The sequence below is a fragment of the Gymnoscopelus braueri genome (genome assembly GCF_963280865.1).
Source record: "Gymnoscopelus braueri genome assembly, chromosome: 4".
Taxonomy (NCBI): Eukaryota; Metazoa; Chordata; class Actinopteri; order Myctophiformes; family Myctophidae; genus Gymnoscopelus; species Gymnoscopelus braueri.
The window spans coordinates 3554880-3582376 of record NC_137605.1 but is presented as its reverse complement, the minus strand read 5'-3'; the positions used below and the strand labels follow the sequence as shown (position 1 = coordinate 3582376).

The following is a 27497-nucleotide window of genomic DNA, read 5'->3' as shown; positions in this document are numbered from 1 at the left end:
AGCATCAAAAGTAGCAAATCTTTGAGCATGTAGATCTGCTACATTCTGGAAAGTAACATGCTCCTCCATGTTAGCGAGGGCCCAGGTTTCCTGTTAGTCCAGTTTTATTTTGATGCATGGACAGGTAAAAGCAATATGGCAGAAACTGAACCCATCAAATCAATCAAAATGCCCCAGGCCACCCGTTTCGGATGCTATCAATGCACTGAATGGGAGATTATCACGTTCAATCAGACCTTTGATTGGTCTAAGTAGGTGAGCTACCGCCTACCAACGGGACTCAGTAGGTGATTTCTAGTCATTCTGTGGGTTGATGATGGCTTGTCAACGCAGTATGCCGGCTACTGCAATTGTAAACAAATACGGTAGGTCGTTATCGTCTGATTGATTCGCTTTATCAGACAAGTCACGTGACTATTGCCTTTTTTTTGCAGCGAAAAATAAAACTATATTTGACAAAAGTTCCTGCATTGTATTTTGTTCTGATTACTTTCCTAGTGAGAATGTTTTTTATGCCTTCAGTCCTCTTTCTGTAAATGTATAATGATGTTTAGATCGTTAGGGTTACGTTATTCATTTTATTATTGTTAGCGCGAGCAGGTTGCTGTTAGCAACGCTCCCATGTTCCGCGGACCTATGATCCCATTGTTCAGCAGGATGTCTTTAGAAAATCAGCAATCAGGTCCCAAATGGCATTGCAACACAATTAATTCAACATAATGTGTATATAACATGAAGACACACAGTTATATCTCATTTATATATATAAATACTGTAAGTTTGACGCACGCTTTACCGTTTTAGTTCCCATAGTAACGAGCGGACGATTCTAATTGGTCAACAGCTTTCTGCACTAGCCATGGGTATAGGTCCTATTTACTAAACCCGCCTATTACATCCGTCCCTTTACACGCACACATACGTTGGTATACACAGACTGTTTCCGTTTCCGTTCTAGACAGGATCTTTGATCAATGTCTGATAATCAGACTATTGTTTACATTCAGCCGTGTGGTGTTTTGGATGAATCCACAGCTCATCACTGCGCTCGACCGACAGGTTGGTACAAATTTAAAGTTTAACAGTGGAATTGTTTTATGTAGTTTTAAGTTATATGTAAGAATGTACTTTCCTTCTTAAATCAATAACTGTTTAGTTTTTTCTCTGCTTGAATAAATTAGTTATCATTCTGACCACCACTTAGGGGTTTTTAATCGAAGCAGTGGATGAGCAGTTCAGTTCTTAAATCCCTGGCTTATAGGCCTAAATGCACTATAATTGCCCTCTATAATTATTAAGCTAATTCACTTATTAATTCATAAGAATGCTAGTTCTTTAGTTTTGTTTCGGTTACATTAAAATTTTAATGTATTTTAAATGGTCAAATGACACCAACTTGCAATGTGAACTATGAATACAATTAAGAAAATAATTATTTCTTAATTTTCAATTGTATTAAGGCATTTCATTATACCTGTAAACCCATTTTGTAACTGTAAATCTCATTCGGATTCTAAAAAGTTGTTCTTAATATACTCCAACTCCATACGAATCTGTATCAACCAAGCAAAAAAGTAAATTTGTTCTGCATCAGAAAACAAGTACACCACATGCCTCTATTACCATACACAGCAGGGAGAAATGTATGAATCTCAGGTAATATGTACTTTGTGCACCACAGTTTACTTCATAAAGCAGAGTGAATTGTATTTTTGTGGTATAAATTGTATAAATGTTGTAAACCCTTACGTCATACAGTAGCCTACTTACATTAAAGTAAGGACAAGTTGAGTTGAAAATGAATTTATTATTAGTACCAGACCTATCTATGGCTAGTTAGACCAATTCGAATACTATTTAATTAGCCAAAATTGTAGAACCTATATATATACATATATATATATATATTTTTTCTTTTTTACTTACTACAGCGTCACACAAAAGCATCAAAAGTAGCAAATCTTTGAGCATGTAGATCTGCTACATTCTGGAAAGTAACATGCTCCTCCATGTTAGCGAGGGCCCAGGTTTCCTGTTAGTCCAGTTTTATTTTGATGCATGGACAGGTAAAAGCAATATGGCAGAAACTGAACCCATCAAATCAATCAAAATGCCCCAGGCCACCCGTTTCGGATGCTATCAATGCACTGAATGGGAGATTATCACGTTCAATCAGACCTTTGATTGGTCTAAGTAGGTGAGCTACCGCCTACCAACGGGACTCAGTAGGTGATTTCTAGTCATTCTGTGGGTTGATGATGGCTTGTCAACGCAGTATGCCGGCTACTGCAATTGTAAACAAATACGGTAGGTCGTTATCGTCTGATTGATTCGCTTTATCAGACAAGTCACGTGACTATTGCCTTTTTTTTGCAGCGAAAAATAAAACTATATTTGACAAAAGTTCCTGCATTGTATTTTGTTCTGATTACTTTCCTAGTGAGAATGTTTTTTATGCCTTCAGTCCTCTTTCTGTAAATGTATAATGATGTTTAGATCGTTAGGGTTACGTTATTCATTTTATTATTATTAGCGCGAGCAGGTTGCTGTTAGCAACGCTCCCATGTTCCGCGGACCTATGATCCCATTGTTCAGCAGGATGTCTTTAGAAAATCAGCAATCAGGTCCCAAATGGCATTGCAACACAATTAATTCAACATAATGTGTATATAACATGAAGACACACAGTTATATCTCATTTATATATATAAATACTGTAAGTTTGACGCACGCTTTACCGTTTTAGTTCCCATAGTAACGAGCGGACGATTCTAATTGGTCAACAGCTTTCTGCACTAGCCATGGGTATAGGTCCTATTTACTAAACCCGCCTATTACATCCGTCCCTTTACACGCACACATACGTTGGTATACACAGACTGTTTCCGTTTCCGTTCTAGACAGGATCTTTGATCAATGTCTGATAATCAGACTATTGTTTACATTCAGCCGTGTGGTGTTTTGGATGAATCCACAGCTCATCACTGCGCTCGACCGACAGGTTGGTACAAATTTAAAGTTTAACAGTGGAATTGTTTTATGTAGTTTTAAGTTATATGTAAGAATGTATTCAAATGTATTTCCTCTAGCCTTAGATCAAGTCTCGTAGATGTATTTTATCGAGTCTGACTTTTACTAGTAGAAAGTTTTGACTTTCTACTAGAGTCTTAGCGACCACTCCCCAGTGTTCCCTGGAATTTCACCAGTAAAACCCGTATTTCTCCAAACATGTACAAATGCACATTCTAAGGTGCTTACCCGCTTGTCCCAAATGTTAACTAGTTGTCCGGAGTATTTATGCAATGTATTAGTCAATATTTTTCAATAAAGACGTGTTTTAATCCCGTCTGTGGCCGATTCTGTCGTAAATGTTCAATGTGCGGTATTTACGGGACGCATCTGGTGAAAGCCGGAATTACAGTCAATGTAAACGGGAAGTAAACGAGGGGGGGGAATTGCGTTCGACCACAGACGGGATTAAAACACTTTTTTTATTGAAAAATATGGACGAATACATTGCACAAATACTCCGGACCTAGTTAACATTTGGGGCAAGCGGGTTAGATTTTACATTTGTAGATGTCTGGAGAAATACGGGCTTTACTGGTGCCATTCCAGGGCAAAAAAAGTCAGATTCGATAAATTTAAATACATATACATATATCAGTCTTGATCTAAGGCTACATTTCCACAAGATTGTTTTGCTTTACATTAACGGTTGTAGAACTTTACTTGACTGCACCATCTTCTGTCAGAGAGAAGGTGATTAAGATGTAATTGTTTAATTATGACTGACCCTGCATACTTCTCACATCAGTATGTTTAACGAAAAAGATTACTATCTTTCTAATCTGTGCAATAAAAACAGAAACATGTAATCTAAGCATCTATTTTCTATGTTTTAGGCCCAATATGGCAGGTAAAGGTAAGACCTATGGGATTGTTTATATAGTGTATTTCCAGTCATGTCATGAAAGTGTAATGGGATTAGACTGTTTTATTGCCCAGATGCATGTAAAATGTGCAGTCCCCTTCTAGGAGTAGTTTACCCCAAAAAGTACTTATTTTCTATCAATTACACACCCCATGAAGCCTTGAATTCATGGATTTTTTTTCTAGCATTCCTAATAATAATTGATAGAAAATAAGTAATTTTTTGGGGTGAACTACTCCTTTAATCACATAGATTAAAGTTCTCAGTCACCGTGACTGAGTTATTTTAGTGATTTGGATTCCATAGAAGCCAGCAAGTCATCAAGCATGTCCTGCATCAAAAAATAGGTGTCTACATTATGTGTCATGTCATATCAGCTATTTTCAGTTACTTTGATATGGCCAAGCTTGCAAGGATGGGACCAAGTAAAAAACCCTGGGGGGTGCGTTAACACTCTTATTCAGTACGTGTGTGTGTGTGTGTGTGTGTGTGTGTGTGTGTGTGTGTGTGTGTGTGTGTGTGTGTGTGTGTGTGTGTGTGTGTGTGTGTGTGTGTGTGTGTGTGTGTGTGTGTGTGTGTGTGTGTGTGTGTGTGTGTGTGTGTGTGTGGTCTTGATTATGCCATTAGGGAGTAGAACCTCCTTTTCAGGGGAGCAGAAGGCGGTCTTGAGGTCATCGTTTGAAGCTGGGATGACTTCAGCTTCAAATGATGCCTTGATTCGAGATGCAGCTCGGAGGACTGGGTTAGAGATTGGAGCAATACGAGTAAGTTTCCTTTGAGATTACATAAGATAACATTACATATAAATTGTGCGTTCCCAACTGTCGTCTTCTTTTTTTCCTTTCGGCTGTTCCCTTCAGGGGTCGCCGCAGGGAATTTCACTTTTCAATTTCACTTTCCATTTCACCCTATCCTCCACCCCCTCTTTTGTCCTATTTCACTACATCCATAAATCTCAAGTTCAACTTTGGTTTTCTTCTCTAGACCCCCTGACTGGCAGTTAACCTCAGCATCCTTCTACCAATATATTCATTATCTCCTCTCAAAGAATCCACACATTCCAACCTGCTTGCACCCGTTTCTTCACCTACTTTCTTCACATTTACTCTGTGTAACCTCACTGTTTCACCTGTTGTATATTTTGATATGGAATCGTAATCAGTATTAACTTGCCTTAATTATTGTTGTGTGTGTATTTTCAGACCTGGATTGGAAATCACAAAAGAGGCATAAGACCTCACTCAGGTTCTAGGGCCCCCCGGCCCCCAAAGCACAAATTGCTTTTTACAAAAGGCAGCTCGGGGTACAACAGATTTGTTGGGGAGGAATTAAGCACTGGTGAGAGAATAAGCCTTTTAAGTGTCAGGTGTATTGCAGCGTATCATAAACCATTTAGAATTATCATTAACTTTTTTAGGGACTGTTAATCTTAGGGATTGAGGAATAAAGCTTTTGTCTGCATTTCCGAACTTTATGATTTATAAAAAAGTGTGCTTGTTTAATTATTGTTGAAGATGCACACCTTGCATTCATGCTCTTGTAGGGCTGGGCAATAAAACAAAATCACCTTTTTAAATTATCGTGTGAATCTAAATATATGAAATAAATTGGATAAATACAAACTACTACTACTAAACTACTAAATACAGCCTTTAAAGGGATAGTTCACCCACCAAATTTTTCTTCTATCGATTACTCACCCAATGGAGCCTTGAATACATGGAGATTTTTTGCCACATTCCTAAGCCAATAATGTGATGACCGGTGGAATCTCAAAGAGTCTACATTGAGTCTCCGCCGGTCATCAAATTATTGGCTTAGGAATGCGACAAAAACTAAAACATATCCATGAATTCAAGGCTTCATGAGGTGTGTAAATGATAGGGTAAAAAAGTCATTTTGGGGGTGACCAGGAAGATGGCACTTATGACAAATCATAATATTACAATAATCTTAATGTAACAATATCTAGAGTAAATTCAGGTGTCATAGTAGCAACTGCAGTAAGCATGAAACGTAGGATAGATACCAGATACAGTATTGCCCAGCCCTATAAATCTCTAGCCATTTGTTCATCGTACTGATAAGTACATTGAACTGCTCCCTGTCGTTTTTCCCATATTTCTTAGTTATCTTGTCCGTGTTCAAATCTACTTTTGTTCAGACTTCTCTGTCATGCTTCTGTCTGTCAAACTATCATGACTTCACTGTCATGTACTAACATGTCAAACTAACGCTCCGTAGACACCCATAAATGTGCTTTTTCCCTCCATTCTCAGGCACTAGCAATAGTTTGAAAGAGGCGGCCTCTAAGTGGTCATCCTTAGATGATGCCACACAGAGCACATACCGGCAGAGCGCTGCAGCTGTAAACGCTCCAGCGCCCCCAAAGCCCCTTAGCCCTACAGACAGGCACCGTAAAATTAACAGGCACCTGAAGCAGATCGACTTAGAGGTTTGGAATCAACATAACAGATCTCCGCTTACTGATACGTCTGGGGAAATATACATTCTTTGAATAGGCTAGGACTTCACTTGCATTTCCTTTTTTAATTTTATCTCTTTAAAACATTTCCTACTTTCCTAATCATACAATAATGTCATGCAAAATTAGCTTGTAGATTGGCTATCTTCGCCATTTGTTTAATTCCCAAACATTTTTTTGGTCTGTGGGTTGGGTTTCATAAATATTTAATCAATGAAAAGTTTTAATGAGCTTATAACTAAAGGCAACTTTGTTTGGATCCATCAGACCACAGTTCTTTTTCCTTGTGCTGAAATGTAACAGATTTTGGACAACAACGTTATTTTCAGACACCCTAAACTCGTTTCCTTGGTTCTGCAATGCATTTTTTGGTTCCAAATTGTTTCCACCCTTACATTGACATATATGTCACCAGACAAATCACTAGGTAGAGATCTTTGCTAATCTGGCTATTCAATAGGACATGGTGATGTAATTACCTCTGCCAAACAATGTTGGGGAGGGGTAATATTTCCACCACAATTTGTCTGTTAGAAGGATCTAAAAAGTAATGAGCACATTTCCCTGAGGGACTCTACTCAACAATGAATGGCATTTAAGTGGTTAATTGTCATAATTTGGCTTTATCACATCATCAGTTAGTTGCTGAACAAAGTAATTTTTATGCAAATGCACGCACATTATATTGTGGAGTTGTTTCATTTGTACACATAATACATATGTTTCATTTTACACGCAATACATATATAAACAGAATTTATATTATAAGCCAGGGGTTATTTCAAACCTATGCTAAGGTTGTCAGTAACCTCAATCGGTGTAATACTTATGTTGGTTTAAGGCATTTTGACCAGCCCTGTTTTCTTTTGTTCAAAATTTGATTAAAGGTGTCCGGGCTGAATGCGGTGGGTGTGGAGATTGTGGTGCTGGCATTTGACCCTCAAAACAATATACTTGTTGTACATGAGAGCTCTAGCGAGGGAGGCAAGGGTTTCATCAACTCAACCGGCATATCCAATGATTTTGCTGTGTATTGTAAAGGTTGGTAGAGACATACATTCTCACAGATGAACCAGACATTATGGGGGAGTTACTAGATTTCTTATTTCTCTTTCTTCTCCATTGCATTTCCTAGGAGATAGCTTCTCAGCTTCAAATCCTTCCTGCCCCAAACTAGACAAGGGTGAACTCACAAAGAAGGTGACGGCACTTTTCAAACAAAAATACAGTAAGTATGTATATACAGCAAGGATTTATTTAAAAGGAGTTGTTCACCCAAATACAACTTTGAATTAATCATTTACTTATCCTGAGATTGCGCTTAATGCGCTCAGAGTTTTGGTTAGTGTATAGCCCCATCCTTTACAGCGATTATAGAAGCCAAAGCTCTTCCCGTGTTTAATGCGTTGCAAGCAAACAGGGATCAAACTTGATGAAAGTGAAACCGTATAAAAAATATGTTTAACTCCAAATTTCAGCTTATGTACTGTATCTTTCTAATTTCTGTGTCATTATGTTTACAGTGTAGGAATATAACCATAGCAAAAGACAATAGCTTCTATAAACCAGTTCAGTGATCAGATGCATGAGCGAAGAACACGCCTAGCACAGCGTGTGACTGAGCTCTGGTTGAGCCACACATGCAGAGTTGGAGTTTATAAATTGATTTTTGTTTTTGAGTGAACTACCTCTTTATAAAGTCATTATGTTAACCAATCTGTATGGTTTAGTTATTTTAAGCGATCAGTATGGTGGAGTTAATCAAACCAGCACATCTGCAGGAGGTGGTCTTACTCCTTAGACCCTGGTGTGTGGTAGGGTCAAGTAACGGACTCTCAAAGTTATTTGGAACAGACATTGCGCCGGATTGGACAGTAGATGCACTTGCACTGCCATCTTTAATGTATTTTGGTGCTAGTTACTGTTTTTTTTCTTTCTGTAGAAGACTGTTTGAATGCAGTCACCAATCAAAGAGCCATTATACCATCGTCTGTCTGAGTGGTTATCTGCCATTGTTTATATGCAGAATATTGTTTATATGCAGAATATTGTGTATGTTAATGTTTACATTTTGATATGGTGTCTGTGTCATTTAGAGGACGCCGGGGGTGAGGGTTCAGTACCCTACAGGAAAGCCAAGGAAGGCATGTACCTGAAAGTGACTGGACTTCCTGTTGGCCTAGAACTGAATAAGCCCAACAATTATGGAGCGGACCAGATGCGGAAGATTTTGAACGCTGCAGAAAATGTATCTTTTGAAATAGGTAAGTAATCTTGAAATTTACAGACTTCATAAACTTCAACCCTGAAACAAACTATAGTACCGCCTTATGCTTACGTAAGGTTTTTCTGCACATCTGGCTACACATTTCACAGAATGTTTATCATTGGCATAGCACTACTGTCCTTCTGCACCATAACTGGCAAGAAGGAAAAAGTTGCCACGTTGGTTTAAAAAAAAGGAGCCGAGGAGACATTGCTGTTTCAGTAATTTCACATTTATAAGTGGTGTTTTAGTTGACTTGTTGGTGTGTCTGCGTCAGAATTATTTCTGCATTGCATTAGTGAAAACGTCTTAAGTCTATATTGCAGTGGTGAAAAAACTCTTTGTCTTTGTAGTAAACCAGTGTGCCGAGGAATCTCCTGAATCTGCTATGGCACTGCCGACACCAGTCAACGGTCAGTGTTTATGTAGTCATTTACCATGTCTATACTAGGTTGATTTAGGTGATGTTAGAATTTTGCTATGTGTAACATGCATCTGCTGCTGTAAGCGGATGCAGTATTTTCACATTTGTGTGTGGTATGCGTGTTTATTTGTTAAGTGTGTCTGTCATAATTGGTCACATATTGTGGTGAAAAAGTTATGGCCTTTGTCTTTGTAGATATGGAAAGCGCTGAGGAGCCAGTTGAGCAACCGGACACCGTGGTAGAGCTCACAGGGGACACCATGGTAGAGCTCACAGGGATGGACGGTCAGTCTTAAAGAGTCATTTATCATGTCTATACATGTCTCTATACTGGTTTATGTTTATCATCAACAGAAGCATTATACACTGATGTCTATTGTTTGGAATGATCAGATAATTTGTCATTTAAGTAAAAATGCATAATGTGCTTCTGGCTTTTCCAGTGTTACAATGTACTGCTTAGTTTAATATTGGCCTCTGTGTCCTGGTGTTCAATTTTCATTGCGCATTGCAAACACATAAAACCTGGGGTATGCAGGTGGCTGCAGAGGGCTAGAGCAGCATGTACAGCTTAATATTTCCAAACATTCAAAGCGCAGAGGTGTGAGAGAGGCTGTCTGCTATTGGGATCTTGTGTGAGCCATATCAAGAGTTAGCTCATCAGGCTAGTTTTCATATGAATACTATATGGTCAAAACAAGGCATGTATGTGAACACACTACTGGGACCTGGGAAAGCATTATAGGCATTTTAACCAATTTGCTGTTAGTTATTTGCCAAACCACAACAGGGACGTATCGCACATGATAATAGTATACACATCAAACCAGGCAAGGTAGATGGGGTATGAGTAAATATGTACCTTTCCTAGTGTCTAATGGGGTGAGACGAGGCATTTTGTCACCTGCACTTTTCAATCTTTATATGTATGATCTGTCAAAACGGCTAAACAAGTGTAGGTGGGAGATAATATGCCTCTTAATCATCTGGCCTATGTTGATGATTTTGTCATGTTTCCCTCTACTACCACTGGGTGAAAAAGGTGATATACCTGGATACGTGGGCAAGGCATACATCCACCCAACATAAATGATTGGTGGGAGTTTTTCAATGAATGTGGGAGAGGACTGTTTACCTTCAAATGCCTTTAAGATACCTGGATATGCATCTCTCTTTTCTCTGCTAAGGAATCTTCCTTACATATGTAAATTAGCAGTTTGTTCAAACAATGGGAGGTGTGGGTTCAGAGTGGGGGGGGGCTCAGAGAGAGAGAGAGAGAGAGAGAGAGAGAGAGAGAGAGAGAGAGAGAGAGAGAGAGAGAGAGAAAATATAGATACTCCTGGTCAAATATTACTCAATTAGAGTACTATTGTACTAACTAGATCTATTTTCAAAGAATGAATGACAGAAAATGACTCAAATTTTGAATGCTTTTATTAATATACAGTGAACCAAAGTTGCATTGTGACATTCAAGGAAAAGCTAATACAAATATTTAAAAAAAAATGAACTAAGAACACAAACTATTGTACAATTACTAAAAACAATGAGTGAGATATCTATCTCTCAGAGTGCAGTCTTGGGTCTAAATCTCAACCACTGTGCACAGTGGTATAACTACTGATACTTTCTCTTTGATCTGGCTTAACTGTACAGTTGTGGCACTGTAAACACATCTGTATGCTATTCTTTCAATCGGTAGGAATGATGGCGCACAATCCGTCCGTGTGCCTTGCAAATTCCAAATCTCGACAGGCCTCCCAAAGAAATGCCGGTCTGGGTGAGGATGCAGCCATGTGACCTTGGCAACAACATGCTCTTGAGTAGAAGCCTGTGACTTAACTTTGACAATCAGAAACTTTTTCACAATCCCAGGACGCAACTCTGCAGTTGGGTCCAAGCGGGGTACCTCAAAGCTTGAGTTGCTAGAACACCACTTAGCAGAAATGCATGCAGACCTGTCAGCCCTGCAGTTAACAGAAAAAGTCACTCCAAGACTTCTCACTTGAGTGCAAATCTTTACCAAACTACCTACATGTGAGATTAAACTGTCAGGATACATTTGATTGTACATTGATAACAACAGTTGTCTGTCACAATCTGTCAGCACATCTTTTCGGAATGGGGATAGTGGCTCAACCATGTTAGTATCTGGCATGACAAGTGTTGCAGACGATACCTGGAGATAGTGTTTCAAATACATCATGTCAGTAGTACCATGGAGTGACAAGGAACCAACTTCTTTTCTTGCTAGGATATTGATGAATTCAGCTCCAATGTCACAGGACAATGGCACATGGAGCTGTTGCCCTTGTTGAAATGTCCTCATGATTTGAACTTCAATGTCTTTGTTGTTGTTATGATACTGTCCTAACATTCCATTGAACCGTTCAAAAGAGAAACACCAAAATGCATAAACAGGTCCATAATCAAACATACAGTCTTTTAAATGCAGATGCAGGTGCATATTGGGTGTGCAGCTATTTGGTCCATACAAAACAACAAATTTAGAGAGAAATGTCTCCAGGTATCTATCAGCTGTTTCTACTCTTTCATGTGAGATAACCCTAGAACACATAATAATGCAAGCTTGCACAAAGTAAGACCACATATCATAGTTGCTGTCATCAATCAAGCCCTTCAAACAAAAAAGGGAATAGATGGTTGTCCAATTTTTCCATTGATCAGCAGTAAATCCACTAAACCCAGATGCTATTTTGCCAGGAATCCTGCCTATATCATGAGGCACCTTTAGGGTGTCTACTCTTCTCTGGAGTTCGTCAAGTTTGGGCCTGGTTAAAACACTGTGCTCGATCCACAGCTTGAAAACATGTCTCGCTGTTCCAAGCAATAAGTTGTGCATTGGGTCAATTACCACAAATCGGATGGCATCATAGTATGGCAAGTGAAAAAGTTCAGACCATCTAGCACCATACTGTCTTAATAATTTGTTCTGGGCTGTCTGTGTATTTGCTTTATCAGCCATTTTTGCATATCGTTTGTGGTCTTCTGAAGTGCGTGAGATCCAAGATGAGCGATCAAATCCAGAGTAATCCGTTTTCCCTCTAAAGCTAGTCTTCTTGAACTCCTTCAGACACTTATTACATCCTTGAGAAAAAAAGAAAAAAAAAGTTATTCAAGAAGGTTTTTGTCTCACTCACAATGTATTATACAAGTACAAATTATAGTATAAATATATAAAGTGAAAAGTGTATCTACCTCTTAAAGCTCCATGGCCCACGAAACCACCACACTTGCGAGAAGCTAGGATATCTGCTGCCAAGCATAGAAGAGCAGCTCTGTAAACAGAACTACCCAGGTTTGACGTGTCATTCATGATAACTCCTTCCCACAGCTCCTGCAGTTCATCAACCAAGGGTTCAAGGTAGGCATTGATGTTAAGCTTTGGTTCTTTCGGTCCTGGTATGAGTCCCACTAAAATCATGTTCTCATCCTTGAACCGTTCCGACCTGGGTAAATTCAAAACAACAAGATATATGGCGCCGACAGAATATGGGGAATGTTTAAATGGTTGATACCAATCCACATTCATCATGAAAGCAAAGTTGTTTGGTTCTGCTAGAAAAGGCCGCCCATTAACACAATGAAATTCACGCCAAATCTTTCCGTCATACACATCAGCCATCACAGTGTCGGGAATCTCCCTATGTCTCCATTCTTCACACTTTTTCAAAAATCCTGGCCTTTCTACAAGGCTCTGAAGAGACTGAGTTAACTTCTGGTAACAATAGGATTTGATTGGGCGGACAAATTCCTTTCCAGTGGCGCTTGTGATCAATCGCATTAAGGGTTTGCCACATTTCTTTCCCAAAGCACAGGCTTTATGTGGATGGTTGTAGAATGGAACATACTCACATTTTTTGGGGACTTTGGAACCATTCCTGGTGGTTATATAAGACTCCTCAAATGTGTACGTTCTCATACACTTGTGACACACAACATACTGACAAAAGTTGTCTCTGTTGATGAGAATCCATCTCCTAAGTGAATACAAAGTTTTGGGAATCATACAAGCAAACTGTGTAATTGGGCCAAAACAAAAAACAGTTCCAATGAGTGCCATGAAATACTGCATACATTGCAGCAGTGCGATGATGGCTCTATCAGATATCTTGAATGCAGCTTGCCAGGCCAAAAGCATAAATGCAAGGGTCTTCACTAACTGTACAGGACTGTCGTTTATGCCATGTCCTGGTTGTTCATCTTCATAATCGTCTTCCTGCTGCTCTTCTATAAACAAAATTGCTTCATGGTCGCTTTCGTCATCTGAGGAGGACTCTGGTTCACTGGTCACTTCAAATGGATAGCTGTCGGGTTCAATGGCTTCGTCTTGATCATCAGTATGTTCTAAAACGAAACAAAACAAAACAATTAAACTTCACTCACTCACATAACAGCATATCACAGAAAGGCATATTGGTCCAATATATTATGTTCATACCTTGGTCAAATGGATAGCTGTTGGGTTCAATGGCTTCCTCTTGGTCATCAGTATGTTCTGTAACAAAACAAAACAATTAAACTTCACTCACTCACATAACAGCATATCACAGAAAGGCATATTGGTCCAATATATTATGTTCATACCTTGGTCAAATGGATAGCTGTTGGGTTCAATGGCTTCCTCTTGGTCATCAGTATGTTCTGTAACAAAACAAAACAAAACAATTAAACTTCACTCACTCACATAACAGCATATCACAGAAAGGCATATTGGTCCAATATATTATGTTCATACCTTGGTCAAATGGATAGCTGTTGGGTTCAATGGCTTCCTCTTGGTCATCAGTATGTTCTGTAACAAAACAAAACAATTAAACTTCACTCACTCACATAACAGCATATCACAGAAAGGCATATTGGTCCAATATATTATGTTCATACCTTGGTCAAATGGATAGCTGTTGGGTTCAATGGCTTCCTCTTGGTCATCAGTATGTTCTGTAACAAAACAAAACAAAATAATTAAACTTCACTCACTCACATAACAGCATATCACAGAAAGGCATATTGGTCCAATATATCATGTTCATACCTTGGTCAAATGGATAGCTGTTGGGTTCAATGGCTTCCTCTTGGTCATCAGTATGTTCTGTAACAAAACAAAACAATTATTATATTGCTTTAACATTTAGGCTAGTACATAATACATAATGAATGGTTCTTTCAATCTACAAGCTTATATCATGTGTCTCATATATGTTTAGATATTAGTGAAGCACTACACTTACCTGTGTGGCCATCACACTCCATCAGTCCATCAGAAGTATTTGGTAGATTTAATTCTTGGTCAAGATGCACTTTGCTAAATATGTCACCTTTGTGCCATTCTCCTTTGCGAAAATATAATTTCTTGTGACGAAAGAACAATGAGTGAGAAACAACTCGATTACAATGTTCACAGAAACGTCGATTACGTGCTCTTTTAGTCAGGTAACCGGTTTGTTTTTCCATACTGAACTGAACGATGCAATGCAATTTCTACAATAAAAGTTCAAACTGTCTGTGCGTATCCTGACCCCTCTAACAGCTGGTAGACTAACATCCAGCAAGCCCAACTATATATACCTTTCAAGCAGGCTTGATTCAGCCAATGGAAACGGGCCATCAAAATCACCATAACGCCTCATCATCGTTCTTCATCTAATTCATTAACATGCTAAGGTAATACGACCATCATCGTCACCTTTCTGCTATTGCAGCTATTGTTATTGAAGTTTTTTTTCATCTAAAATATTCTAAAACCACTATAGCAATCTGGTAATATCAGGCTACATATCACTTAAATGTCAGAGCTTGGCATGTAAATATGATATAAATGAATTAATGTGAAGTGGAATCGAAAATAATAGTGTGGTCCTCCTGGAGTTAGCCAAATTTGACCCAAAAAAAAGAAATAAGCAACCATGTCAATGAAAACAAGCCCAAAGATTTAAGTGACTATTAGGGCACATGAGCACTTATATGCATCAGCTATTTGAAAATAGACGATTTGGAAATAGCCGATCTACAAGCTCACAACAAATAAAAGCAACTACCAATATTTACAAGCAACTTTACAGCAACTTAATGAAACCAAATGGACCCATTTGGGTATTTTTTTCATGTCAGCCAGTAGTGAAAAGGGCAAACGTGCATGTATACATTAGAAACTTAAGCCCTGTTTCAAACAGTGACATAGAAGACAAGTTGTGAGATTCACTTTTATAAAGGCAAAATAATAATAATAACTTTAGTGTCAACTGTTCTTGACTACTGCATGGTTATGCAGGAATGTACTAGTACTTAGTGACTAGGCTACTCCAGTTAATTGTGATGGAGATAAAAATAGATCTCCTGTATTGAATTCAAATAGGCCAATTTGCAGGTGATCAGGTGCAGAATAATGTAACATTGTACCTCTGTTACTTACTGTATGTTTGCAAATGTTTGAGATGATGTTTGAGCACTTTAGATTTTTTTGCACAAAGTTTTTATTTATTTATTTGCAGTCAAGATTTTAGTCTGGTGGATCATACTTGATGTTCAGTGGTAGTGGTGTAAACATTTTAGTACTTTTGGTACTTTAAGTACATTTTTATACCAATAATTTTGTACTTTTACTCAAGTCATCATGATTTGTGTGCATGGGGTTCTCATCTTAAACAAGCTGCGTGCTTAATGAGATTTCCAGTTTAGTAGACCTTGTATTGTGAATTTGTACTTCCATGTACTGTTATGTACTGTCCTGTACTGTTCTCATGTCTTACTAAATAAACTAAATAAAATCTGTTACACAAGGTGCTGTACAATAAACTCAAGTACTGTACATAAGTACAATTTTGAGGTACTTTTACTTTACTGGAGTATTACCAATTGTCTTTACTTTGACTTACTATTTTATTTACTATTATTTGAAAACTTTAGTTACTCGTTACTTTGCAGATATAAATGATTACATTATAAAACATACATTAACCACTTTAGCCTTATGTTATACATCAACAAGCTCACACACTATTTTCAACATTTTAGTACTTTTACTTTTGGTACTTTAAGCACATTTTGATACCAATGCTTTTTGTACTTTTACCCATATCACAACGAGGCTACTTTATGTGTGTTTTCGTTTGTATCTTGGGGGGTAGATATTAGATTACATACAGGCACAACATTTGCATGATAGGTGTCGATGGTTTGAGTGACCCTATTGTTTGAGGTTTCACTCCTGAGCAACGCCTCTTCACACCGTGTCTGTGAGATGTTTCTGAGCCAGTGTTGCCATGTCCTTTTTATAAGTTTCCACCAAGAATTGTATTTGAAAATAGCAGTCTGCAAGCTCACAATTCAATTCAATTCAATCCAAAGGGCTTTATTGGCATGAGAAAACATACGTTTACATTGCCAAAGCAGAAAGCACAATACAACAATACAGCAATACAGCAATACAATCAAAACAAAAAATATGTACATTTGAAAGTCAGAATCTTCAATAGATCAATTTCTATGTACCACAATTTCTATGCTCACAACGAGTCGTATCGCGAGCGACGCGTTGTGAGCTTGTAGATCTTGTAGATGTTGTAGCTTGTAGATGCATTTTGAAATAGCCGATGTATACAATAGGTTTAAAGTGCTCATGTGACCCATAATCGCTTCTTTTGGGCTTGTTTTTCTAGACCTGGATGCTTGTTTCTCTCACAGTATCTGGCAACCCTAGCCACAGCACGGCAGTGGGGGGCGTGGCGTGCATTAGCCAAGGCAGCGAGTTGGCTTTATAGGATAGCAGTTTGTTGTAAGGGAACTCTGCTTGGAAACTATTCACTGCGTGAGGGATTGTTTTATTTGTGAGTAAAATGGCAAACACGAGTAGAGATTTGTTTTATGCACCGGGTGCTGCTTCGAGTCCTCTCAGACGCCAGCCTTCGACTCCGAGAAGAACAGAATTATTAGGAAGTCCCTCTAATTCTAATTCTGGGGATATGTTCAAACAGATGCTTAGAGCTATGCAGGGATTGTCTGACCAAATCACCGATCTTAAAGCGGTAGTGGACATGCAGAGCAATGAGAACATGGAAGTAAAGCAGGAACTGAAACTGTTGCGTGACCTAGTCGAGAGCAACGCTGCTCGGGATGACGCCGCTACATTGTCCTCTCTGCCTGCACCAAAGAGGATCAAAAGAGCGAATAACATCGACATTGCGGTAAGTGAAATTATGTCTGACTATATGGGCCCTGTGTCTACTAGCGAGAAAATACTTTGTATGTGTTGCTTGTCGAAAAATAAGTGTAACTAGTGTTCTGGTGGGTAACCGGAAGGCTCACCCCAAAACACGATCGCCCCCACTTTAGGGGGAATATCAGGTAGAGATTTTACTGGATATGCGCCGGATTTGCGCCCGGGCGACTGTGTTTTGGGGCGAGCGTTTTGGTATTCATTTGGTGCTTTGCCAAAAGCATTGATTTCCTCAAATTAACCTTTTATAATCATGCTGTTTACAGGAGGCTGTGAGGCATCTACACAACTCGGAGAAGAATAACCACAAATACAATCCAAAAGAAGCGTAAGTAACTAAATTCAACTATATCACAATCATGCTTTAGTAAGAGGGGAGACCCTGCCCCACCGATTCGATTTGTAGTGGGGGATAGTGGGGGGAGGTAGGCCTGTGGATTGGGTTCCTGTCCTGGTGAAATGTTTTAACTGATAAAGAAAAAAATGATAAAAACTAACACGGTTCTTCTCTTCCAACAGGGTAAATTCTCCACATAATATTGATGTTGCAGCTCATCTTTTAGGAGAACTAAGCATTAGTTTCTGTAATGTTGATCCTGTTTTTATAAAAGGTAAGCGCACATGCATAATACACTCACAGTATTCAAGCTATAAGCTATTTGCGTCTTAATAGAGTGGGCTAGACCTGCAGAAGCCAGCAAACCTGTTTTTCTTATGGTAGCCTACTTACAGGTCTTTTTGTATTCAAAAACCCCTGTGTTATAATTGAAAGCACACATTCATGGTTCTGGTGACTAATGCATGCTTGTATTTTCTATTTTAGCATCCTGCCGGACTTATTTTGAGTCATTACAAAAGAAAGAGCGGCTGAATAAACCAGAAAATGCACAGGAGAAAGCAAAGGTACAGAAGTCTATGAGGACACGACAGAGAAAATTACGGGTAAGTGAGGAGAGCAGTTTTGGTAGGCCTCACTCACAGTTAAAACAATTTCTTAGTTTTGTGGTTTAATTGTAATTCTATATTTTTTTGTGTTTGTTTTTTTACAGTTGTTTGAGGGCAGGAGATCCGTGTTGCGGCCTGCTGAGGAAATTCTCTGGAACAGCACTGCAACCAAAGAGCTCATGTCTGATGAGGAAGATGGCTTCGAAGATGGTTTGCCAGTATGGTTCATCAGACCTCCACCAGGAAGAAGTTCAGCGCTTTCGAAGCTGTGCCAGGAGCTCCAGGAAAGAAGACCCCCAGGACCTCGTTCCAGACCCCGCGTTCTCCAGAACGCAATGCCTGTGGTTGACGAGTTCGAGGACCATAACGGGTCTTTTACACTCCTCCAGCTGTAAGGACACAGCAAGAACTCCAGCGGCGTAGTGTCAGACATTACATGCAAAAGTGTCACTTTTCAGCTACAGTCACCTTTTTGAACCCAAATAGGGCAATTGTGTGACACCTGACCCGAAAGAAAACAACATGTTGTCACCTTTTTCACCTCGGGGCTGTTTGCAAGCATGACTTGCTGCCTTTTTGTATATATTTTTGGGTGCATCAGCACCTTATTTGATTTGATTTTTTTAGATGTGTGTGTGCTTCCCTCTTAGATGTGTGTCCTTTTTCATTTTCGATTTATTTTAACCATTGTTTTATACTTAGATTATATATCTTGGGCTTGTTTTTAAAGTGTAGTTAATTTTTGATTTTAAACAGTCCTCAAACATGTGCATGTCAAATGATTGTCTTTCTCCGCAGACCACCTGAATAAAAAAAAAAAATGTATATTCCAAATATTATTTCACTAATTTATTTTCAAGATAAAAATAGAAGATCTACAAGCTCACTGTGAGATTGTAGATCGGCTTTCAAATAGCCAATGTACTGTTTAAAGCAATGGTTCTCTACCTTTCATGTCAAGGACCCCCAAAAAATATTTCTATTTCTATTTGGCCGTGGACCCCATCTCAACTATTTTGTTCCACGGACCCCCAGAAGCAAAGATTTGAAAAAAATATATATATATTCAAAGGTTTGCCAAAAAAAATCTAGATTTTTCAAAAAAAATAGCAGATCTACAAGCTCATAGTGCTGGTTGGTTACAATTATTGTGATGCTATATTAACACATTCGGCTGGGGACCCCTGGAACCCCCCCAAGCACCCCTTGGGGTCTCCGGACCCCACTTTGAGAACCACTGGTTTAAAGTGCTCATGTAGCCTAGTCACTTTTTTGGGCTTGTTTTCATAGAACTGGCTGCTTATTTCTCTCACAACAGCTGTCAACATCAAACGTTGTGCCGTTTCCTCTGCTGTATGTGTTTACATGGAGACGGGACGTGCAGCGTTTTCAAACTTTTCCACCCTGGAAGGAGGTTTCACTTAGTAACGGATTCAAGCCCCAAAAACACCGTTCCTGTGTAAACGGACAGCACATTAACTGTGGAGTACACAAGTATAAGTGACTTTTTTTCCCCTCATGTCACTACTTGCTGACTATATACCAGTGTCAGTCTACTTTATGTGTATTATGCGGTCGACACAATGACATTTTGCACCTTAATCCCATGTATATCGCACTTGACTTTTGTCTTTTATTGTGATTTTTTCCCCTAAGCACCTTAACTAACGTCCATAAGTATATCATGCACAGTATAAATTGCTGCTATCCTCACGCACACATCTTATCTCAGGTACTAGTGTAAATATGTAGACACGAATTTCACCCAATTTTAACCCAATTTAACCCAAGATTAGACTCAAATCTTTGCTTCTGGGGTCCCTGGAACAAAATCCAGGGATTCTTTGAAACATTTGATTTTATCTGTGTGCTCCTGTTCCATTGTTTTGTATAAATAATTGTTTTATTTTTTTGGATCAATAAACATAATTACATGAGTTCTGCCTATTTGTTTTTCTATATTGTGTGTGTATGTATGTATATATATATATATATATAAATTAAATTAGTGTAGGTGGGGGGGGGGGGGGGGCACTATGAACCACCCCTCCCAATTGGGGGGGGGGGGGATAAACTAGGGGGGTTATGCCAGAATTAGCATGCAGAATTGTGGGGTGGGTGGGTGGGGTTATAAGCCACAGCTTCCAATCAAATGTGGTTTTCTGCACATGCTCAGAAGTGGTTGGGGTGGGAGTGGTGGGAGGGGTGGGGTGGGGTGGGAGGGGTGGGGTGGGGTGTGTGAGGTCCTTGCTGGCAGACACCACAGGGAGTAAATGCAAATGAGTGTCTCAGAAATGGTACATTTACCTGGATACGTGGGAGGTATGTGGGAGGTGGTACATTAATGAATGAGGGCAACTTACACACACATACTCCCTTAAGTATCAGGGGTCTGCCTGATGAATACCCTCCCAAAATCATTGCTTTTCACCCAGTGTACTGGTTTGCAATAACTACTGAGAATGTGCTCCTGCTATGGTGTGCAGTATGACATAAGTATAACTCCAAAAAGAGTGTTATGATTGTTTTTATTCTGGTCATATTGTACCCCCATACAACAACAGTGTATCTTAAATTAGAAAAAATTGCATAACGATGTATTTAGGATTTCGTTAAGACTACCAAGATGGGAAATAGTAATATGTTTGTGACTTGTATAATATTCCCACTTTTCATGCTGTGTTGAGGAATATTATGTATTGATTCAGTGCTGTAGTCTAGGTTTTTTTCAGACTGTATACCATCATTATTCCCTCGCGCATGTCTCATGCACGCACACATATACGCACACGGGCACAGAAAACATATATTGTGGTTACATAGGTTGTTCTAACTCTATATGTTGTGTCTTTTTGCATTGTCTTGTATTTTATTGTATCAAATGTAAACACATACAGAGAAAAAAAAATGTTCTAACATGTTAAGAATTTGTGTTATCTGGAATAGGTTCACCTCTTGATTTGGAGCAACTGGATGAAGGAACATACGACCTTGTTGTGTTACATGGTATGTTTATTTTGTGTGGCACCCCTTTAACCACTTGAACCCTAGCATTCCTCTTCTGGGGGATTTCGTGTAGAGGGCAATAAATACAGAGATTACCCTGGCCAACCAACTTAAGTATCGGTGGTTTGTGTGTTCTATAAAGATTATTTGATGTGATTGAGGTTTTGCAGCTGAATATTCTCGATCGCTGACAAATGTACAGTTGGATATTAACAAAGTTACTTTCTGAATTAGCACAGTGTATGTCTGTCAGATGTAGTTCTACATGTAAGAGTCTGATCTTCCTCTTTCCAGGTAATGAGGCCAGCATTGCTACCGTGCCATCAGCTGTGGATGGTCAGTATTCAATATGGAAACATTTAAGTGCATCTGACTGTGCAATAGCATCCAAACTGAAATGCAAACTTGGTAGTTGTTTGTCTTGTCTTACAGTATGTTAAATTAAACTGTGATTACTGAATACTTCATTTGTAGGTGGGAACTTCTTATAAGCCCTACTGTGTTTCCATTCTCTTCTGCAATGTATTTATGTTTTTTTTTTAATTCATTGTCTCCTTATGTACTTGACTTGTTATTATACATTCAAAATCAAGTGTCTGATCTTTGTCATTCCAGGCGGTCAGTGTTCTTCAGAGCTGGAGACCTCAACTGTAGCGAGGGTGCAAGCTGTGGATGGTCAGTATTGAGTATTCAGATACAGTAATTATGTGTTCTTGTACGGAAACAAACGGTATCCTTAATTTAAGTTGTATTAGCAAATTAATAGAACAATTGGTAAATGGTCTATACTTTTCTTATATTGCCATCTTCAATGGCAAGGAAAACCAATAATGCCTGAATGAATTGATCCTACCTCTGGTCTACTTATTTTAGTACAATAAAAAGGATTTAAAATTAATTGTTTAATACACATGAAAATGCAGTTTCCATTTACTTATATTAATGAGGTTGCCACAGCATAGTTTGCATAATGTGTTTATCACATTTCAAATCAGTCACGTATTCCATTTCATATTCTTACACCTCTTTTATCTATCTTTCAGATCCAGAAACCAGAAAGAAGAGAAAGCGCAAGCAGAATCACTCTGAAAAACCAATAAAGAAGCCGAAGCCAGCATCCTCAGTGCCAACAGCTTTCACAGGTCAGTCCTTAAACCATTTGGACTTATTTCTATGAGTCCAATTCAAAAGACACCTTATAAAGTGATCAGATGGTTGAGCCATGTGCATTTTCACAGCATGTTTATTATAATGATCAATCAATCGATTTGTGGCTTCCTAGGCCAGTTCATGCCTTAATGGGTTAAATATGTCATTTATCATGTCTATAGTCGGTAGCCATTTAATCCAGGTGTCTGACGATATACTATTCTGAGTAACCATCAGCACATGCATATATAGATGAGGATTCTTTTTCGCATTGATAAGAATTTGTAAGAAGAGTTGCCTGCAGATATTTCTTTTGACTTTTTTAACTTAAGTCATGCGCTTCCATATTCTTATGTCTTTCAGATCCAGTTGCCTCGGGGGAGGAGCAGATGGCAGACAGCGTGTTCGAAAAACTAAGAAACATGTTGAAAAAAAAAAAAGTTGAACAGTGGTGAAGTTACTAAGTACATTTACTTGTACTTGAGTACAATTTCGAGGTGCTTTTACTTAACTGGAGTATTTCCAATTTTTTATACTTCTACTTCACTACATGTCAGGGACAGATATTGTACTTACTCCACTGCAATTATTTGAAATTTAGATTTACTAGTTACTTTGTAGATTTGGATTATTATTACAAAACATACATTAACCACTTCAGCTGTTAGTGAGGGAAATATGTAACAAAAAAAGGCTCAGTTGTTCACTTCCGGCAGAAAGTGTGAAAATTTGCATATGGCATGTTTGAAGTATGCCGATTTCAAATTTTGCCGGATCCAAGCACTTTTCCCATGGGATCTGGTCGTAAAATGAGAATTAAAGATGGCCGCCAACGTTTTTGGTTCAATTAGGTTTTGTATTCCAATCTTTGACACCTCATCACTTTTGAATGTGAAACAAGTTTGTTTTGATGAAATCCAAATTGTAATGCAGCAATACTTTGACATTTTCAGTTTCTGTAGATTAATTTAGCAGATTACTTTTTTTTATTTTATGGCAAATTTGATTGAAACCAGTGTTACTCCAAAGTGCTTCATCTGAGCCTCATGATGTTGGTGTCTCTACCTATGTTTTCAGGGGTATTCTTTCACATGAGATCATATTACTGGGTTCACACTTATTTAATATTTTTGTAGCAACAGTGAAAACTCATTCTTCAAAAATAGCATATTAGATGGTTGACAGTGCATGTAACGGACCTTCAGGAACTTCCAAATGATTCCCCAGATACCCATCGTGAATTTGTCAAGGGGAACTTTGTCATTGCACAAGTTCTCTGCTTTGGCACACGATCAGATGCATGAACAGCAGAACGCTATTGTGAAAGGTGATGGCGGAATTGTTGTAATTACTGAGAACTAGACCATACCCGGTGAAGGTTATTGCACGTCCTGTAGCGCGGTCCCCACACACACACGCAACGTTTAGCGCGAGTCGTCTCGTGCTCGCACACGCACACACAGAGCCAGCGTGTGCGCACACACACGGGCACATGCGACGCATGCGCAGTTCCGTACTGTACTGTACTGTACTGTACGTACTGTACGGTACGGTACGGTACGGTACGGTACGGTACGGTACAGTACTGTACTGTACTGTACTGTACGGTCTGTACTGTACGTACTGTACTGTACTGTACTGTACTGTACTGTACTGTACTGTACTGTACGGTCTACTGTACGTACTGTACTGTACTGTACTGTACTGTACTGTACTGTACTGTACTGTACTGTACTGTACGGTCTACTGTACGTACTGTACTGTACTGTACTGTACTGTACTGTACTGTACTGTACTGTACGGTCTGTACTGTACTGTACTGTACTGGACTGTACGGTCTGTACTGTACTGTACTGTACTGTACTGTACTGTACTGTAATGTACTGTACTGTACGGTCTGTACTGTACTGTACTGTACTGTACTGTACTGTACTCTACTGTACTGTACTGTACTGTAATGTACTGTACTGTACTGTACTGTACGGTCTGGACTGTACTGTACTGTACTGTACTGTACTGTACTGTACTGTACTGTACTGTACTCTACTGTACTGTACTGTACGGTCTGTACTGTACTGTACTCTACTCTACTGTACTGTACTGTACTGTACTGTACTCTACTCTACGGTACGGTACGGTACGGTACGGTACGGTACGGTACGGTACGGTACTGTACGGTACGGTACGGTACTGTACTGTACTGTACGGTACTGTATGGTACTGCACTGTACTGTACTGTACGGTCTGTACTGTACTGTACTGTACTGTACTCTACCGTACTGTACGTACTGTACTGTACCGTACCGTACCGTACCGTACCGTACGTACCGTAGACGTTCCTTGCAACACCGGTGCTTGTTTCTCGCACATGATTTGGCAACGCGCAAAACGAAAGCGAAACCTAACTGCAGCATGCAAACCGAAAGCGAAACCTAACTGCCAGACCACAGACCACGACCCAAGACAGAGGTTACTCAAATTATAGGAAGATGAGGGGGCTCTTCGCCGGTGGTTGGTGGCTGGTCCCGAAATAGCCAGGATCCTAAATGAGTTTGAAGACCAGTTTCAGGGACGGAGGAAAACTGATGTCCGCCACCACGAGCAATCCAGAAGAAAAAAAAAAGTGGAAAATATTCCTCCCACAAAGGAGGCACTTCGTCAACATGTGAAGAGAGCAGTATTTCAAGCTGGTCACATCTGGGGACAGTCCCAAATTGCCAACCCAGAGATTCCTTCACCTGTAGATTGGGGATGGGTGAAAAGTTAGGACGATGGCTGGTGTCCATTTTGGACGGTGATGGCAGAGGTGGCGTCAAAAGGGTGTCGAGAGCTGATCAAATGCATGTGTAAAAAACGGTGTGCTGGAAAATGCAAATGTTTTGCGGCTAATCTACCATGCACAGAACTGTGTTTATGTTCAGGACAATGCTTCCAAGAAGAACAGAGTAGGACAGATTAAATAAACAAGTTAATGAGAAATAAATGTATTGTCCCACAAGTGGAAAAGCTCTACGTCCTCCCGGTGGGGGCTCCTCACTGGCAGGTGAGTCAGTAGAATACAACAGCAGTGACAACACACTGTGTGTGGGGAGGAATCAATTGGCATAATGATATATATAACAATTCGATAAAAGGGTGTACCAAACTTTTCTCAGTTGATTCTTATGTGTTTTTTCCCGTAGAATCCATTTCTGCCATGTACATTTTTGTATTGTGCATAATTAATTAGATAATTAGCATATTTGCAGCAAATATGCTAAATATCTAATTAATAAGTCAGACGCTTTGGTCTGACTTCTTGGATCCGGCAATTTTTGAATTCAGCGCCCAAAAATACCCCTAGGTGCAAAATTTCACACTTTCTGCCGGAAGTGAACAACTTTTTCACATATTTCTCCCACTATGTAGCTATTTTGAAAATGGCAGATTTGTATACTTTTTCAAAACTTGTGAAATCCACATACTGAGTACTTTTACTTGTACTACTTAAGTATATTTTGATGCCGATACTTTTGTAATTTTTGAATATCGGGACTTTTACTAGTGACAGAGTTCTACACTGTGGTATTGATGTGGTACTTTTAACCGAGTACAAAATGTCAGCACTTTTCCCACCACTGATGTTAAAGCCCTAGTCTATTATTTTGTGTTTGATCTTTGAATATTTGTAATCGTTAATTGTTGTTTTTCATTGTTCTCCATTAAATGGAATTGTGTGAAGTACCGTGTTGGAAATTCTTTTAAAATAGTTAAATGTCCCAAATGCATTGTTACAGCATGCAAAAGCAAAGTATTGAGATTATTATGCGGGTATAGACCAAGTGAAATTATGAAGCATATTCATAGGTGGGGGGGGGGAAGATTTTTATACAATGTATAAGGTAACAAGCAACACATGAAGCTTAAATACCCATACCAATGTGTGGGGCCTAAATTTTTTTTAATGCACCTAATGGGGACAATGTAATGTCAGATGTCAGATGAAAATTTTGGATTACACCATTATATATTCTGTACATGGGAGTGATAGACTGAGTTGGTTTAATATTGGGGTATGGTAAACACATTTAACAGATTTCATATGTTTAATATATACTCAATAGCTGAGGTCCAGAATTGAGGTTAGCTGGGTTATGTGGAGGTGGATGGATGCAATGACTGCAATTCTGAAGAACCCCACGATGAGCTAATAGGGTTGAGGAGCACCTTAAGCTGTCATCAAGACAAAGTGACCACAACCAAGCCCTCACACATTGTTCTGTTCTTGGATTGACTACCATTTTACTCTGTCGCAACTGGGTGACCAGCCAGGCTCAATGTCCTGCCAACTAACTTCTCACTCACTTGTTATGGTTATTATGAATATTGGTCTGAGACTATCTATTTGACACAATAAAACTCATAAATCATTCATGGCATTCTCTGAACTCGCTGACGCCTGTGCACAATATCTGTCTCTTGTCATGTCATGTCCAGTACAACAGTATATATATTCCCAATCTTTCTATAATAAACTGAACAACTGGGCCGGTCTCATCCTGTTGTGAGTGCATGCTGACTCAACATGAACCATCACCCACCAGACCCTGAGTTCCAGTGGACAGGCTCAGTGCCCCAAATTAAAGGTCTTGTGGCCTAGAATTCAGAAGCTTGCTGGCTCATGCTCATCCGAGCATGCTAGCATGCTCATCCGAGTTGATGTTTTGTACACCATGTTCAATAGCATTAATGTTTAGCACACATCCAGGGGCTTCTGTTGGGCAGAACTGAGACCTCAAGTGAAAAGCATTCACAGCCATTTAGGAGAATGGATTCTACAGTTGCTATGAAGAAACTGAGCTGGAAAGGGAGGGTAGGTGTGACTTCCACACACAGGCTGAAGTGGAAGGGACTTCTAGGGCCCAGACCCAGGCCCAAAGGTCAAAGGGTCTAGATACATTTGGTCTGACTTATACATACTGTTAACCACTTTAACCCCAGCATCAAAAAAAGTTCACACATAGGCAAAGTTTATGAACAGGTAAAATGCACAATAAAGCTCAGAGAATTAAC

At 39.2% G+C, this 27497-nt stretch overlaps 2 protein-coding genes across 2 annotated transcripts; both read left to right on the top strand.

The window, feature by feature from the left end:
• Positions 1-9041: 9041 nt before the first annotated feature.
• Positions 9042-22943, top strand: LOC308084096 (uncharacterized protein). Its single transcript, XM_080426575.1, has 7 exons — positions 9042-9098; positions 9305-9394; positions 21237-21296; positions 21591-21632; positions 21912-21971; positions 22340-22438; positions 22809-22943. The coding sequence occupies exons 1-7, from the start codon at positions 9074-9076 to the stop codon at positions 22898-22900; spliced, it is 468 nt and encodes a 155-aa protein (XP_080282701.1). The 5' UTR covers positions 9042-9073; the 3' UTR covers positions 22901-22943.
• LOC308084464 (uncharacterized protein) lies at positions 17116-18685 on the top strand (the record flags this gene model as incomplete). Its single annotated transcript, XM_080427129.1, has 5 exons — positions 17116-17313; positions 17612-17673; positions 17865-17956; positions 18169-18287; positions 18395-18685. 5 exons carry the CDS (start codon positions 17116-17118, stop codon positions 18683-18685), a joined length of 762 nt encoding a protein of 253 aa, XP_080283255.1.
• Positions 22944-27497: the final 4554 nt, after the last annotated feature.

Coding starts and splice junctions, on each gene's coding strand:
- LOC308084096 (XM_080426575.1), top strand. CDS start 9,074: ATGGCACTGCCGACACCAGTCAACG. Junction 9,395..21,236: donor AGAGCTCACAGGGATGGACG/GTCAGTCTTAAA, acceptor TATCTGGAATAG/GTTCACCTCTTGATTTGGAG. Junction 21,633..21,911: donor CGTGCCATCAGCTGTGGATG/GTCAGTATTCAA, acceptor TTGTCATTCCAG/GCGGTCAGTGTTCTTCAGAG.